Below are 14,881 nucleotides of genomic sequence, written 5' to 3' on the forward strand. Positions count from 1 at the left end.
TCTGGGTCAGGTGCTGAAGGGAAATGCCTTGGGCCTGTGCTGAGCCAGGATCTGCTCAAATTCTGGATACGCCTGCCACAAACTCCAATGGAAGGTGATATGCATTGGCATGGCAAAAGCACCAGGAGGGAGGAGTGTGCCCAACCGTCTCTGTATGTGCCCTGTTCCCAGAAACCACCCAGAGGAACAGAGAAATATTCCCATCCCAAAGAAGCGCCAATGTGCGTTTGGGAGTCAGTGAAACCCAGCGGGAATCTGCTTGGAAAGTGTGGCGAAACCCCTGCGCAGGCCGGCAGAGGCGTGTGAAACTCTCCCTCCCGCCCCAATCGAACTTCGCTAGTGTTCCGCGAAACTCGTTTCCCCTTTCCTTTAAATCCCGCAGAGCCTGCAAGCTGCCTCGCGAGTTTCGCTGCTGGTGAATGGCGGGGGCGAATCCCAATCGAACTGAGCTACTTTTCTCCTTGCCAGGGCCAACCAAGACGACCTTCCTGGATGCCTGAGCCGCCTTTTCCGCGCTGGGCAGGAGGGCCGAGAATGGGGGTCGGACCCAGATGGGGACTGCAAATGGGGTCGGAGGGAGGGAGGAAAGGGGCGGCGAGGGGAGGACGGGGGACAAAAGCCAAACGAAGGAGCAAACGAACCAAAGCAACGCGGCATTGTTTCAAAAAACATCGGGGCGCTTCTTTTTACAAGCTGATCACAGATATATACAAACACGCACACGCACACGCACACACACCATGAGGTTTGAAGGCAAAAATAGATCAGATCAGAAAAAAGAGACGGAGGAGGAGGGCGAGGCGGGCTCGGAGAGTCCGGCGTTTGGGGGAGAAAGGCAAGGTGACCTGTCGGGATGCTTCGCAGGAGCCTTTCTCCCCAGGCTGGCCTCCCCCCTCGCCCGCACCTTTCCCGTGCGGAGAAAGTCTGGAAAGGTGAACTCGGACCGGTGCTGTTGGGATTTCAGATTTCCGATGAAATCTGGCCGAAGGATTGCAAGTTCCAAAGGGTGGTGCGCAGGTAAGAGCCTCCAGATTCACTGCGAGGAGGAGAAACGCAAAAAGGGGAGGGGGGGAGAGAAAAAAGAAAAAGAAACCCACCCCCTAACAAACTCCAGGCCCGGTTTTGTCAGTAGCCGTGTCCCAGGTGGAAGATGTTAGCTTATCAGTATTGGTTACAGCTCCTAAGTAGGGGAACCGGGGGGAGGCGGGGAAGGAGGAATGAAAACGTGGAGCCGGAGTTCCTCTTCTCTCCTGAACCGGCTCTGGGCTGCTTTCAAGACAAGGGCTGGAGGTGGAGCGAGGATCGGAACCTGCAAGTGGGTTTTGGTTTCGGTGCCAACCTGGAGAGGCTCTTGGAAAATGCCAGAGGAGGAGGAGATCGGGAACCGGAGCCGAGGTCCTGCGCCCCACCCCCAGGCTGAACGGGGCTTCCTAGGAGATGCTTAGGAGTTGGGCTGGAGTTCTGTGCCTTTCGGGGGTGGGGTGTCGTCTCGGTGAGAAACTGCAGGCACCTAAGCGAGCTGGAGCGAGGGGCTCTTCCGCGCGGCGGCCGGGGTGGGGCGGGGGGGTCCCCATCCTAGAGTACTATTGCAAAGGAGGGCGGATGGGCTGGAGGGTCGGGCAACCGGGCCGAAATACATTCGCTTTGCCTCTCCCCTGCAGAGTTCATCTTGGCTGCAGCCGCTGCCCGAGGCTGGCGACTGGGTGGAGGCGACGGGTTTCCCTGCTCCGCATTACAACGGCTGCTTCTGCAAAAAATAAAAATACAGCAAAATAAAGGAGAACGAAAGGTGGCTTTATCCTTTGCTCAGCTGGCCCCTTTCTGCACCTCCAAAGGCATATATATAATATAATAAGCCCATATAAGCAACGCTTAACGCACCCCCCCCACCCGCACCAGGTCTCCTCCACCCCATAAATCCGGTCCGGGCTTTTGTGGCCGCCGATTGGCTGGCGGGCGGGGGCAGCCCGGTGGTCTTGACGCAGCCCGGGCTGGTGGCTGACAGCTAGAGGACTCCCTCGGTTCATTCATGGGGAATAATTCATGTTGCTAAGGCTCGCCGTGCGCCTCCCGCAGCCCCGGATAAAATAAATAAATAAAAGCACAGCCCTTGACAGTCTGCAGAGATGTGTTTATGGCCCCCTCCCCTGACTTTCCTCCCTCCCTCCTTTCTTTCCTTTTTTTTTTTTAAAAGGAATCCAGTCTGGTGGTTTTTACGCATCGCGAGGGGGCAGCAAAAAACGCATCCATCTCTCGCGCAAGCTGGCTGCTGTGGAGCCCAGCTCACAATAGCACTTGCGTTGCCAGCTTCTCTCCGGGCCAGTTCCCGGGTGTCTTATTCCTAACCCCCCTTTCCGCCCCCCCCCCGCCTCCTTCCGCTTGGCCTGCGTTAATTGGCACCGCGAGGCCCCCGGGCCTGCCAGACGCCCACGACTTCTCACCCCACCCCACTCTTGACACCGCAAGCGCTTTGCAGCCTCCCGTGTGCTATTTGTGTGCAGGCATAAAAATGCACACGGCAAAAATAGGAAACAGGCAGGAAGAAGAAAAGGGGTTTGGGGTTTTTCCCTCCTCCCCTCCCCCCTTTTAAAGTAAAAATAGAATGGATGTTGCAGCCAAGAAGCCAATGTTGCGTAGCCGCTAATGGAGATCAGGGGCATTTTTGCACATTGCAGCAGTGGCACGCTTGGGGGATGCCTCATAAAGTGCGGAAGGGGCGCCCAAGGCCTGCATCCCCTTGCAGGCAGGCATCCATCCTTCTGCTGCATGCTGGTGGAGGGCAGGGCCAGAGGGGAAAGAGGGTGGCGCTGGCTGTGGCTCTTCCCTTTGGGCAATTGGCTGTGTTTCCCGCCATGCAAAAGGCGGAGGGTTTTACACCCAGCAATGCCTGCCTTGCCAACCTCTGGCCAGGCAAGCAAGAGGCATTGTCAGTCTCCAAGGACACATTTTGGCCAGGCAAAACCACCCAAGGAGCAGGGCTGGTAAAGGGTTGGCTTGGGGAGAGTTCTGAGGGCCGCATGGAAAGGCTAGAGGGCCAGCACAAGTTTGTTCCAATTTACTTTTTCAAGTGTATACTGCAAACATCTTAACTGTACTCTTAAAAACTACTCTATGTGAATTGGCCCATGTGAGTTGCTGTGTCCTTGACTGAAAATTCATCCCAGCTATGGATAAACTAGGGAGGCTCCTTATCTCTAAACTCCAGCCTGCCCCCTCCACCATCTGCTTGCATACAAGGAGGTGGTGTGGGAGAAAAAAATCACAGAATCGTAAAGTTGGAAGAGACAACAAGGGTCATCTAGTCCAACCCCCTGCAAGGCGGGAATCTTTTGCCCAACAGGGGGCTTGAACATAAGACCCTGAGATCAGGAGCCTCATGCTCTACTGACTTGAGCTATCCCAGGTGACAAAAACTACTATCTTACCTTATAGGGTGGTTGTAAGGGTTGCATGTGGGATAAGGTTTATGTAGTGCTTTGAACGCTTAGAAAAAGTGCTGTGCAAATTCAAAATATTATGATAGCGTAGGCATCAAAAAGGTCGAGAAATGCAAAGATAAAAGGGTGTAGAGATTTAAGCACCACAGTCCTGTGAGGAGCAACTCCGGCAGACGCTTTGTGGGGCTGGCTATTCTATGTTCAACTTGTTTAACTTTTCAAAGCACCAATAGAACATATGGAAAAAGGTCTTCACAGAAGCTGCACGCACACACAAATTAATCTAAAGGGGAAATTTATGACAGACAGAATAGTCTGACTCCATGCTTGAATAATAATGTGGAGAGGGGTGCTGTGGGTTCCACCGCCCTTCTTTCAACTACTTTTTAAAAAGTTTTTTGGGGTGTGTGTGTGTTGGCTTGGTTAAAACGGGGGAAGGAATTGGCAGAGGGGCTTGCAGATTTCATTAAGCCCCTTCTCCAAATTAATGGGTTTGCACATTCACTGGGAAGGGAAAACAAAGAAAGAAGGGCATTCTTATTCTCCTTGTTTTAAAAGTATTTTTTGAAAAAAAGCTTAGAGGCCCATGCCTTTGTAGAAATCGGCAGAATTCCAGGTGGACTGTAGCTTTTGTCAGATTTGCAGAGGGGAGTGTGTGTGTGTGTGTGTGTGTGTGTGTGTGTAGGGAGATCCCCGCCCCCTGCAAACAGATCAGGCTCATAATGGCTGCCGTGGGGTGGGAGTCAAGGTGAGGCCTATGCTGGTCGGCTGCTGGACTTCTTTCCTGCCTGAGCTGGCAAGAGAGAGACACCCCTCAGCCTCTCGATTTTCTTTCTTAGGAATGCCTGCCAGCCTGCCTCCCCAGATCCCCATCTGGGTCTCTCTCTCTCTCCTCCTTCTCCCACAGCACCGTCTGCTTCAAATTGCAGATAACCAGGTGCAACCCTTGGCGTGGTGTTGGGAGGGTGGGGAGGAGGAAGGGGGAGAAGGCAGGAAGCCCTCGCCATGGTGATTAAATTATGTCAGAGGCCTGGTCAGCGGTTACTAAGGCAAGACAAAAGGCCTTTGCTCCAAAAGGCTGTCTCCTGTTTCCTTGACGGTGGGGAAGGAGGAGGAGGAATAGGACGTGGCAGGAACTGCAGCAGGCGGTGTGAAGGAATGGCGTCCGCCTCCCCACAGCCGTGGCCAGCTTGCTCTCCGTCCTGACAGGGATGGGAGGCGAGAGAGGGTGTTGCTTGCAAACACAAGCTGCCGAGAGGAATACTGCAAATGCCGCTGGCGTCGGGCGTGCAAACCCGCTCCTGAGAGGCAGACAGGCGTGTGTGGGGAGCTGGCTGTGATGTGGGTAACACCCACCCAAAGACTTCTGGGTGCTGGCCTTAGCGCCACGGAGGCCTAATCTAGATGGCTGGCTGGCAGGCAGCCTCAAGCCAAGGAGGAAGGCAGCCTTTGGAGCTGAGAGGTGCCTGAGCTCCCCGTTGCCCAGAGGGTTGCTGCTACTTGTTTTGCCCAAAGTAGTTTCCGGCTGCTCGGACTGAGAGAGCAGGGTTTGAACACGCGCAGAGTTCCCTCCATCCCGCAACCTTAATACTAGAACTCTGAATCACCGAGCGAAGTTGATGGGAAGTAGATTCAGGGAGGATGAAAGAAAGGAGGTCTTTCCGCGAGGCATGATTAAGTCACGGCGTTTGCCATAACAGGATGTGGACTGGCTTAGACAGGTTTAGAAAGGGGATTAGACAAATTTGTGGAGGAGGAGATTAAAAAAAAAATTGGGACAGATTTATCAATCTGCATACACAATGCACCTTTAGAGCACATTATTTCCCTCAAGGAATTCTGGGTGCTGTAGTTTCCCCCTCACACAGAATTCCCATCAACCTCAAACTACAGAATTCTTTAGAGGTGCAAAAATGTGCTTTGAAGGTGCTTTAAAGATAGAGTGCGTATGCAGCCTTAGTCATGTTGCTAATACAGAGCCCTCATAGTCAGAAGCATATCCCCGAAAACCAGTTTCTAGGCTGCAACAGTGGGAAGATACTACTTCCATCCTCTGCTCGAGGGCTTCCCAGAGGCTTCTGGTTCACCACTCCTGGAAACTGCAGTTAGAAGGACCTTTGTCCTAATGCTGAAGAACCGCTCGCATTTTCTTTGTCATGAGCAGAACAAGGCAGAGTGTGTTGTGTTTATTTTAAAGCGTCTAGGGGCAGAGATACTGCACAGTGCCTCCTTTCCCGAGAGGAAGCAGTTTTCAAAACACGTCAAGTTTCAAGGACAGGAGCGCTTTGAGCACATGCAAAGTGCCCCCCTCTTCCAACTTTAAAAAACACCACCAAAATCTTAGGGAGAGTGGAAAAACAAATGCAAATGTTAACATGCAAACCCACACAGCACGGGCACGCACATTTTTACATCCTTCTCTTCTGGCAGCCGGCCAGGAGGATGAAATTGTGGTCAAGCCAGCCTGATCTTTGCGGGTCACGCGGAGGGTTTGAGAAGGCCCTGGGCGATGTGTCATATGGTGCACCCCTTCCTTCGGGGGCTCTGGAAGGCTCACCTAGGGGCAGTGGCTGTGCTCCAGGAAGCTGAACCTAGTGGTTCGCCAGCTGTTTAATTTATCACAATACCCCAGAGCGGTTTTAGGTTGGAGGCACTGTAGGGAATTAAATGGGTAGCCAGGCCCAGCTGCCTGGGGCTGTTTGGAGTGATTAGCCAGGGGAAAAAAATAGAATAAATTAAGGGAAACCCAGGGCAGGCATCAGCCATGGGACCTGCCAGGGTGCTAGGATCCTGGCTGCTGCCAGGAGATGCCAGGTGCCGTTGCCAGCTCTGGCCAGGTGGCAGCTCCAATTGCCTGGATAGGGAAGATAGCAGCACGGCCCCTGCTGCCAGCATGTGTGTCCGTGCATATAAAGCACCCAGAGAGACACTCATCAGAATCCTCTGCCAATGTAACCCTTTCTGTGCAGAGGAAAGCAAAACGCTGCAAACTTATTCCCTGCGTTCCTGGGAGGAAGGGGCATTTGGAACAGGCACCATCTACACTAGAGATGGGCAAACTTCAGTTTCTCATTTTCCTATTCTTATGTTCAGTTCTGCACATTTCCACACCAGTTTTCCATTTTTTTTTAAATTAAAAAAACCAGTCCTCATGAAAAGTCACCAGGGTTTAAGTGTGAATTACTCCTAACACATTTTTTTTTTAAACTGAGATTTTCCCAAGTTTACACACACAAAAATGGGGGGGGGTGTTATTGGTTTGTTTGTTTGTTTGTTTTAGTATTTTGTGTTTTTCAATCTTCTATTTCTGTGTTGTGAACCTCCCTGAGATCTACAGATGGAGGGCAGTATACAAATTTAATGAATAATAATAAAAACTGAGAAATAACTCACAGTCTTGCAAGGCAATGTCATAAACAAAACATATGTTTTCGTAGGCAGTTTTCCCCTAGTGTACACATTAGTGGGCAATTTCTCCTACTATAATGTATTTTTGTAAGCTTTTTCGTGAGCATTTCTATGCACACTTTTCCTTACTATGTTACTATGCTCATTTTTGTACATGTCACTTGGCTGGAGAACCGCAACGCAAAATTTGGAGAGGCGTGAATTCCAAAGGCAGCTCTGTCTTGGTTCATTTTGTGTGTATTGTTTGGGTAGTCCAAAAAGTAGTTTCACCTTTAAAAGGTAAACTGAATCTTTTTTTCTACCCCATCCTGACACTACGCAGACTCTTGACTGGCAGCCGGTCTCCAGGATTTCAGACAGGGATCTCTCCCAGCCATACCTGGAAACGCTGAACCTGAGACCTTCTGCATATAACACAGCAGCTTTATCACTGAGCTATTCAATGCGCTACTCAATGGAACTTACTAGTGTGGAGACTTGTATAGGATTGTGAATTTGAACAGAGAGGGGCAGAGAAATTACTTTATGGAAATTCTACTCAACCTTGTCCCTGACTTCTGGGATTTCAACTGGCAATGCCTACAGAGTTTCCCCAAGGCAATCTTTGCAAATTTAAGGACTAGAAACTTGTTTGTTGTTGTTTTTTAAAGGAAGGGCAGGGAACCTTTGGTGGACGTGCCCAAGAATCAAGGCTTTCTGGGAGATGATATATAATGAAATGAAAAAGGTATTTAAATATACCTTCCTGAAGAAACCAGAGGCCTTCCTTCTGGGCATTGTCGGCCAATTGGTGCCAAAGAAGGACAGAACTTTCTTTATGTATGCAACAACAGCAGCAAGAATACTTATTGCAAAGTATTGGAAGACACAAGATCTACCCACCCTGGAAGAGTGGCAGATGAAGATGAAAGGTAAGCAATCTGAGCACCTAAGAGGTTGCTGATTTCTGCATCTAGTACAACTCTGTACAGAATCTCAAGCGCAGAAACTCACCCCCTGGGCCACAGAACCGGGACAGAGAACCTGATTTGCACACAGAAAACATCAGATTCAAATTCCGGGTGTATCTGTTTCTAAAAAGCTTGGAATTGAAAAGGCATCGTTGCCAGAGAGCCTCTGCCAGCCAGTTGACCATCCATAGTTTTGTCGACTTACGCTGGTCTGATTTCATGCAAAGCAGCTCCTGATGGCCACAGCCAGGAGAGAGTGCAGAGATCAACAAACCCCCAGAGATTTCCCCTTGTTCCTGAAGGTCTGCTTACCTACCTTATGTCTAGGGCAGTTCAGCAAGAAGGTCTCTTCACTTAACAAACAACCTGCAAACAGAGCAGAGGAGCAGCAGTGAATGGGGATCCGATCCCTGTCTTGCACTCAAAATTCATTGCATCCGTTAGAGACCAGTGTTTCTTTCCCCGTTTTACCTTCCCTCCCAACTTTCTCTGCTAACGTGGCCTCCCATGCACAATTAAAAGCATGCTTTGCAACCCTCAAAACCAGGCCCCTTCAAGCAAAAAGGGTGGGGCCGGGATTGCAATTTCTCCCCGCTCCAATCCGTTTTGTTACTGAACCCTTGGTGGGTTTCAGCCATCTTTCTATTATGGCGATAAATGGCTGCATTCTCTCTCTTGGCAAACTAAGAGTGGTGGCTGGGGCAGATAATAATAACAATAAATTATTTTATTTATACCCCGCCCTCCCCAGCCAAGACCATGCTCAGGGCAGCTAACACCCAAAATAAAACAATTGATTGAAATACAACTTAAAAAACAAGATTAAAATACAACATTAAAACATTAAAATGCAGCCTCATTTCAGTAGAAACTCAAATCAAAAATTTTTGGGGGGATGAAAACGTCAAGTCTTCACTAAGGCTAACTATCCAGACTGGCCCTACGTGGGCCAGGAAAAAGCCAGGGAAGTTCCCAAATAGGAGTTCCATCACGGAAGGAGAAAGGAAAAAAGAAAAAGGGGGAGGGAATCAAATTAATTCCAAGCCAAAGGCCAGGCAGAACAACTCTGTCTTACAGGCCCTGCGGAAAGAGATCAGATCCCGCAGGGCCCTGGTCTCATGAGACAGAGCATTCCACCAGGCCGGAGCCAGTGTTGAAAAGGCCCTGGCTCTGGTTGAAGCTAATCTAACTTCCTTAGGGCCTGGGACCTCTAGGGTGTTGCTATTTGTGGACCTTAAGGTCCTCCGTGGAAGGATAGATGACATCCTGCATCATGCAGAAGAGCAGTGACCAACAGCTGGTTTGGGAGCAACATCTGGGGCACAGCCCGGCCTGCGACAGGTCGCACCAGGGGCACCACTCCGATTTTCAATGTCCTTTTTCTTTTCTTTTTTTTTTAAAAGGGATTGTTGTCTTTTTTTAAGAAAAGAGAGAGAATTCAGATAACCATATCTTGGTATAGTATGCCCAGATGTGAATTAGCACTGTGGGTGTATGCAATCTCCGCCACCCGTTTATGCAAGTCAAGAAACACGCGGGGAATTCTTCCATTAACTATAGCAGGTGTCACTAACGTGCTGCCTTCAGGATGTTGTGGTGGCTAGTTCCCATCAGTCCCAGCCAGCATGCCCAATGGTCAGGGATGATGGGAGTTGTAGTCCAGCAGCATCTGGAGGGCCCCACATTGGCTACACCTGAACTACAGACCCCCCCATTTTGTTTGAAACAGGGAACTATGGTTAATGGCTTTGGGACAAGCCAAGATGTGAATCTGTGCTTTGAAGATGCCGTAATATCCTGGGACTTGTTCCAAAGCCATTAACTGGAGTTTCTTGATTTGGGTGCAATGGGAAACCATAGTTAATTGAGAAGTTTGTTTGCTGCAGCCACACCTGCAAGGCTCATTTATAGCTGAGATAGACTCGACCAAACCAGATCAAGGAGAGTAAGAGGCAAAGTTGGCCAATTTTTTAAAAAATGCATCACATGTTGCAGGTTCAGATGTTGACACATGATGTTGGAGGTCTGAGGTCAGGATTTCTCCAGCATTTTTTATATATATATAACAACAAATAGGAGTTGTGGGGTGGGGTTGACTGTATTTTCCTGAATTTCCTCCTCTTCAAGTTGCTGTTTGCACTGAAAAAAGGTCTGTGTGTGTCAGGTACAATGGAACCTCGGAAGCCAAACGCCTGTAAACTCAACTGTTTCGGCTCCCAAACGATTGAAAACCAGAAGTGATTGTTCCGGCATTCGAATGATTTTCAGAAACCAAATGTCCGGTGCGACTTCCACAGCTTCTGATTGGCTACAGGACGCTCCAGCCAATCAGAAGCCGCACCTTGGAAGTCGAACATTTTGGAAGTCGAACAGACTTCCAGAATGGATTCCGTTCGACTTTCAAGGTACATCTGTATTTTTTTTCTAAATGAAGACGTCTCCTTAGCTGCGCGTGTATTCTGTAGTAGACAAAAGGTGAAGTACTTCCATCTTCCCCTGCCCCAGGACCTGACATGTGATGCAAAATCTGTTGCCCCCAGTGGGAATCTTACCTGTATCAATGGCACATATGTAGTGAAAGGTTTGGGCACACCCCTTATGGCAGCAGCCAATGGTTGCTCCTACTTGCTGACAACTGGAGCATCTCTGCGGTCAGCAGGCGAGGGGAAGAAAAAGAAAGGGAAAAAAGAGGACCCCATGAGATCTAGCGTCATGGCTGTTTGTTTTCGCAAAGGTAGCTTTAGTTAGCGACTTCCGTTTCGGCAGGGAGGTCATCCTTAGGCCACATCCTTCCCCACTGCTTGCGGGAAGGTGGAGCTTGCTAGTTGTGCCCCCATATAGTTCTCCCCGCCCCAATCACACACACATTTCTATATTCTCTCAAGAGGGAGTGCTGCTTGTCACCCTGCCGCTGTGGCACAGAAAGTGCATTTTATTATGCAGCCCTAGCCTGTCGTAAGAGGGACATGGGTGGCACTGTGGGTTAAACCACAGAGCCTAGGACTTGCCGATCAGAAGGTGGGCGGTTCGAATCCCCGCAACGGGGTGAGCTCCCGTTGCTCAGTCCCTGCTCCTGCCAACCTAGCAGTTCAAAAGCACCTCAAAGTGCAAGTAGATAAATAGGTACCGCTCCAGCGGGAAGGTAAACGGCGTTTCCGTGCGCTGCTCTGGTTCGCCAGAAGCGGCTTAGTCATGCTGGCCACATGACCTGGAAGCTGTACGCCGGCTCCCTCGGCCAGTAAAGCGAGATGAGCGCCGCAACCCCAGAGTCGGTCACGACTGGACCTAATGGTCAGGGGTCCTTTACTAGCCTGTCGTAGGTGGTTAGCCCGCATATGAATGACAGCAACACTTATCCCACCACTAATGCCACAATTTTATGTGTGTCGCATCATTGTGACCCCCTTCCCTTCTCTGGGGGCTGCTTCTCAGGACCATTTCCCTCCTCCCTTGCCCTTGCTGCTGTTGGTTATGATTTGGATAGCTCAGTTGGTTAGAGCAGGCACAGGCAAACTCTGCCCTCCAGATGTTTTGGGACTACAACTCCCATCATCCCTGACACCGTTCCTGTTAGCTGAGGATGATGGGTGTTGTAGTCCCAAAACATCTGGAGGGCGGAGTTTGCCTATGCCTGGGTTAGAGCATGGTGCTGGTCATGTCAAGGGTGCGGGTTCGATCCCTGTATGGGATGGCTGCCTACTCCTACTCGAGGGTTGGACTCGATGATCCTCAGGATTCCCTACAACTCTACGATTCTATGAATGATGTAATATATGTTGTTGTTTTTTGCTGACCAAGCTGCACGATGATGTCATACACACTCAGAATCAAAATTTACATGGGTCGCTGCAGAGAATCAGAAGGTGGGAAACGGTAACTGAGAAACAGGCCCAGACCTGGGAGGAAAACAAGCAGATGATGCCAGCCAGCACTGAAGCATCACAGCCCAATAATACATTTTGCAACCTGGAATGCAGACCAATTGGTGCCCAACCAGCCATCTCAATGTATCATTCAGATCCCAGTTCCTGCCTTCATCTATCCCCCCACAGGTCACTTCACCTTGCGGCCTAGTGATGATAGATAATGAACATTCAGCCCAGCCTCTATGCATAAACCTCCCTATTGAAATAAATTCTGTCTCCGTCCAATTTGTGCATGCACAGAGCTCTTGGTCACAAGAATCGGAGGTTAAGATCACGTACTGTTCTCCTACCAGGCTTAAGGTGAAGTTTCATTGGTGCCTGACCATCGTTTGCGCAGCAGAGAGGATTCTGCGTTGCATGTAAGGATTCTCATATGCTACTGCAGAGCCAGGTTCAAGGTCCTCGTATCAGTCTACAAAGCCCTGAACAGCTCAGGTCTAGGGAACCTCAAAGGCCGCCTGAACTGTTGTATCCCAGCTCCATCACTGAGATCACCTGCAGGAGCATCGTTGGTCATCTTCCAGGCAGGTAAGGCTCATTTGAAAGTGTCCTTCAGTGTCCTTGGATGAGTCTTGTGGAATAATGCTCTGCCAAGAGCGGTTCAGCAGGCACCTTCTGTTTCTACTTTCAGTAGAAAATGGCTGAAAACTTTTCTATTCCATCAGTCCTATGCAGGCAACGAAGAATTCATCTTTCCAGAACAGCTGTTTTGCAGTTTTAATTTTTTTTAATGGCATTTATTGCAGGGTTTTATGTACAATTGTTGTAAACAGCTCTGATTCCTTAAGAAATAAATTCCGGCCATTGCAAGTCCTACTGCATTCACATTGCATGCCTGATGAGAAGAAGGTGAGCTAAAAGCCGGAACAGCAAAAACATCCAAGGGGTTGTTACCTTGGAATAAGCAAACTTCCATGTGTGCAAGCAAGCAGGGGCATTGCAAGGTACGTAGAAGGACCTGGAAGGGCACAGGCTCACCTCACATAAATGTGTGCAGTGCCTGTGGGCAAGTGAAGATGGAGGCTGGCTAGGGCCTTGTTGGCTCTGCACTTTGCAGTCGGCTCAGCTACCCAGTAAGCAAAGAAAAAAAGGGTTTTTTTAAGTTTATTAAAAAAGCAGTGGGGGAAGGGGCATAGATTTGGGGCTTACAAAGAAAACCCAAACCTTGATGTGCCTTTAAAGCCCCTTCCGAGCTCGAGAGGAGGGGGGTTGCAGGCCACCCTCTCCCACACACTAAAACCAGCCCCCGCAAGAAGAGGGAATCCCCGGGCGGGCAGGGGAGGCGTGGCCTAGCCCATTTAAGGCTGGCGTGCCCGGGGACCGCCCTCTTTGCCCCGTTCCAGCTGCCCGGTTTTCCCATCCCACCCACCCTTTAGGCTTAGCTAGCTTTGACCTTGCTATGGACTACGGTTGGTCGCCGCAAGGGGCCTGGTAGGAATTTTTCCAACTTGGCGCACTTCCAGCCTTTTGGTTTTTTTCGCCTACCTCGTAGCAAACGTCACAACTTCTTCGGTATTGGCGGTTAGGCATTGGCAGGGGTTAATTGTTATGCAAAGGAAGGGGGGGGGGAAGGAAACACCATCACCTTCCCCCAATGAAAAGGGTAGTCCGGTAGAGGACTCCGGGGGGCGTTGCCTTGTCCAAAACCTAGGGAGGTAAGGGCCTCCGGCACGCCCCCGAGCGGTGACACCCGTGGGATCCTAGTTGGCGTACTTCAACAGGACTCCCACGGCTTGTGGATAACCCTTCCCGGTCCCCATGCCGGGTAGTCGATAGGAGCCAATGCCTAAGGCCAATACCTTTCAATTCTGCAATCAATAAAGTTGTGGCCTTTTTATGCCCATTAACCTTAAATAATGTGTCCAGTGTCTTCATTTCACTTGGGGGGAGGGGTCTCGCCACGCAATAATCTTCCTGAATAGAAGATAATGCCACATGTTTCAGCTAGAACTGCCCGCTTGACTCACTCACAGGTCGTTGAGTTCCTTATGGACATAGGCCACATCTGCACAATCGATTTAAAGAGCTTGGCTTCCCCCAAAGAATTCTGGGAGCTGTAGTTTAAGGATGCCGGGGAGAACAACTCCAGTTCCCAGAATTCTCTGGGGGAGCCATGCATTTTAAATGTATGGTGTCGATGTGCTTCAGCACTGTTGGTGGGGCAGGAGGGTCTCTTGGGGCGCATGGCAGGCTATGCCATCTCTAGCACCTCACCGCTGCTGCTCTGCCCCGCAACGTGTGCCACCATGAGGCAGCTGCCTTAGCCTGCCTAGTGCTAGGGAAGGCCCTGGTCTTGCTGATGTTTTTTTTCACTTTGCCATTGCTTTAGATACCTCTGAGGGTTGTGGTCTTGCTTTGGCTTTTCTAAACGTATGCATGCAGCACTAGGAAGTGCTTTTTGAGAGAATAATAATAATAATAATAATAATAATAATAATAATAATAATAATAATATATTTCTACCCTGCCCATCTGCCTGGGTTGCCCCAGCCACTCTGGGCGGCTTCCAACATATATAAAAACATGATAAAACATTAAAAAGCTTCCCTATACAGGGTTACCTTCAGATGTCTTTTAAAGATTGTATAGTTACCGTATTTTTCGCCCTATAGGACGCACTTTTCCCTCTCCAAAAATGAAGGGGAAATGTGTGTGCGTCCTATGGGGCGAATGCAGGCTTTCGCTGAAGCCTGGGTGCTTCCCCCGCCCCAGCCCCACACCTGGGGGGGAAAAATAATTCCCCCCCTTTATTCCCCCCCCAAAAAACTAGGTGCGTCCTATGGGCCGGTGCATCCTATAGGGCGAAAAATACGGTACTTATCTCCTTGACATCCGATGGGAGGGTGTTCCAAAGGCATAGCTGTCAACTTTTCCCTTTTCTTGCGAGGAATTCTATTTGGAATAAGGGAATTTCCCTTTAGAAAAGGGAAAGGTTGACAGCTATGTCCAAAGGGTGGGCACCACTGCTGGGGAGGCCCTCTGCCTGGCTGTATGAAAAGTTTGCCTTGGAGAAGTAACCCCTGTCCTCTGCTCCTAAGGTATCCCAGTCTTTTGAAGGCCACGTGACCTTGAGGTTCAAGAAGCACCTGAGGTGTCACAAGAGTTTCTATCTGACAAGGTGGAGTGCTCATTTGTGGGGTTAGATGTAGACTTCTTCTGG

General features: G+C 49.8%; 1 protein-coding gene across 2 annotated transcripts in view; it reads right to left on the reverse strand.

Annotated features, from left to right (window-relative positions):
• Positions 1–638: 638 nt before the first annotated feature.
• The window catches only part of RAI1 (retinoic acid induced 1), a 218,834-nt gene continuing 204,591 nt past the window's right edge, over positions 639–14,881 (reverse strand). For both annotated transcript variants that reach the window (XM_083585560.1, XM_083585561.1), the window contains 3 exons: positions 10,348–10,441; positions 8,112–8,161; positions 639–1,747 (listed from right to left, as the gene is read on the reverse strand). In XM_083585560.1, coding sequence (XP_083441686.1) covers positions 1,733–1,747; positions 8,112–8,161; positions 10,348–10,441 — 159 coding nt within the window. In that variant the 3' untranslated portion in view covers positions 639–1,732. The remainder of the gene's footprint in view (positions 1,748–8,111; positions 8,162–10,347; positions 10,442–14,881) is intronic.

Source organism: Podarcis filfolensis, assembly GCF_964270895.1.
Source record: "Podarcis filfolensis genome assembly, chromosome: 14".
NCBI lineage: Eukaryota > Metazoa > Chordata > Lepidosauria > Squamata > Lacertidae > Podarcis > Podarcis filfolensis.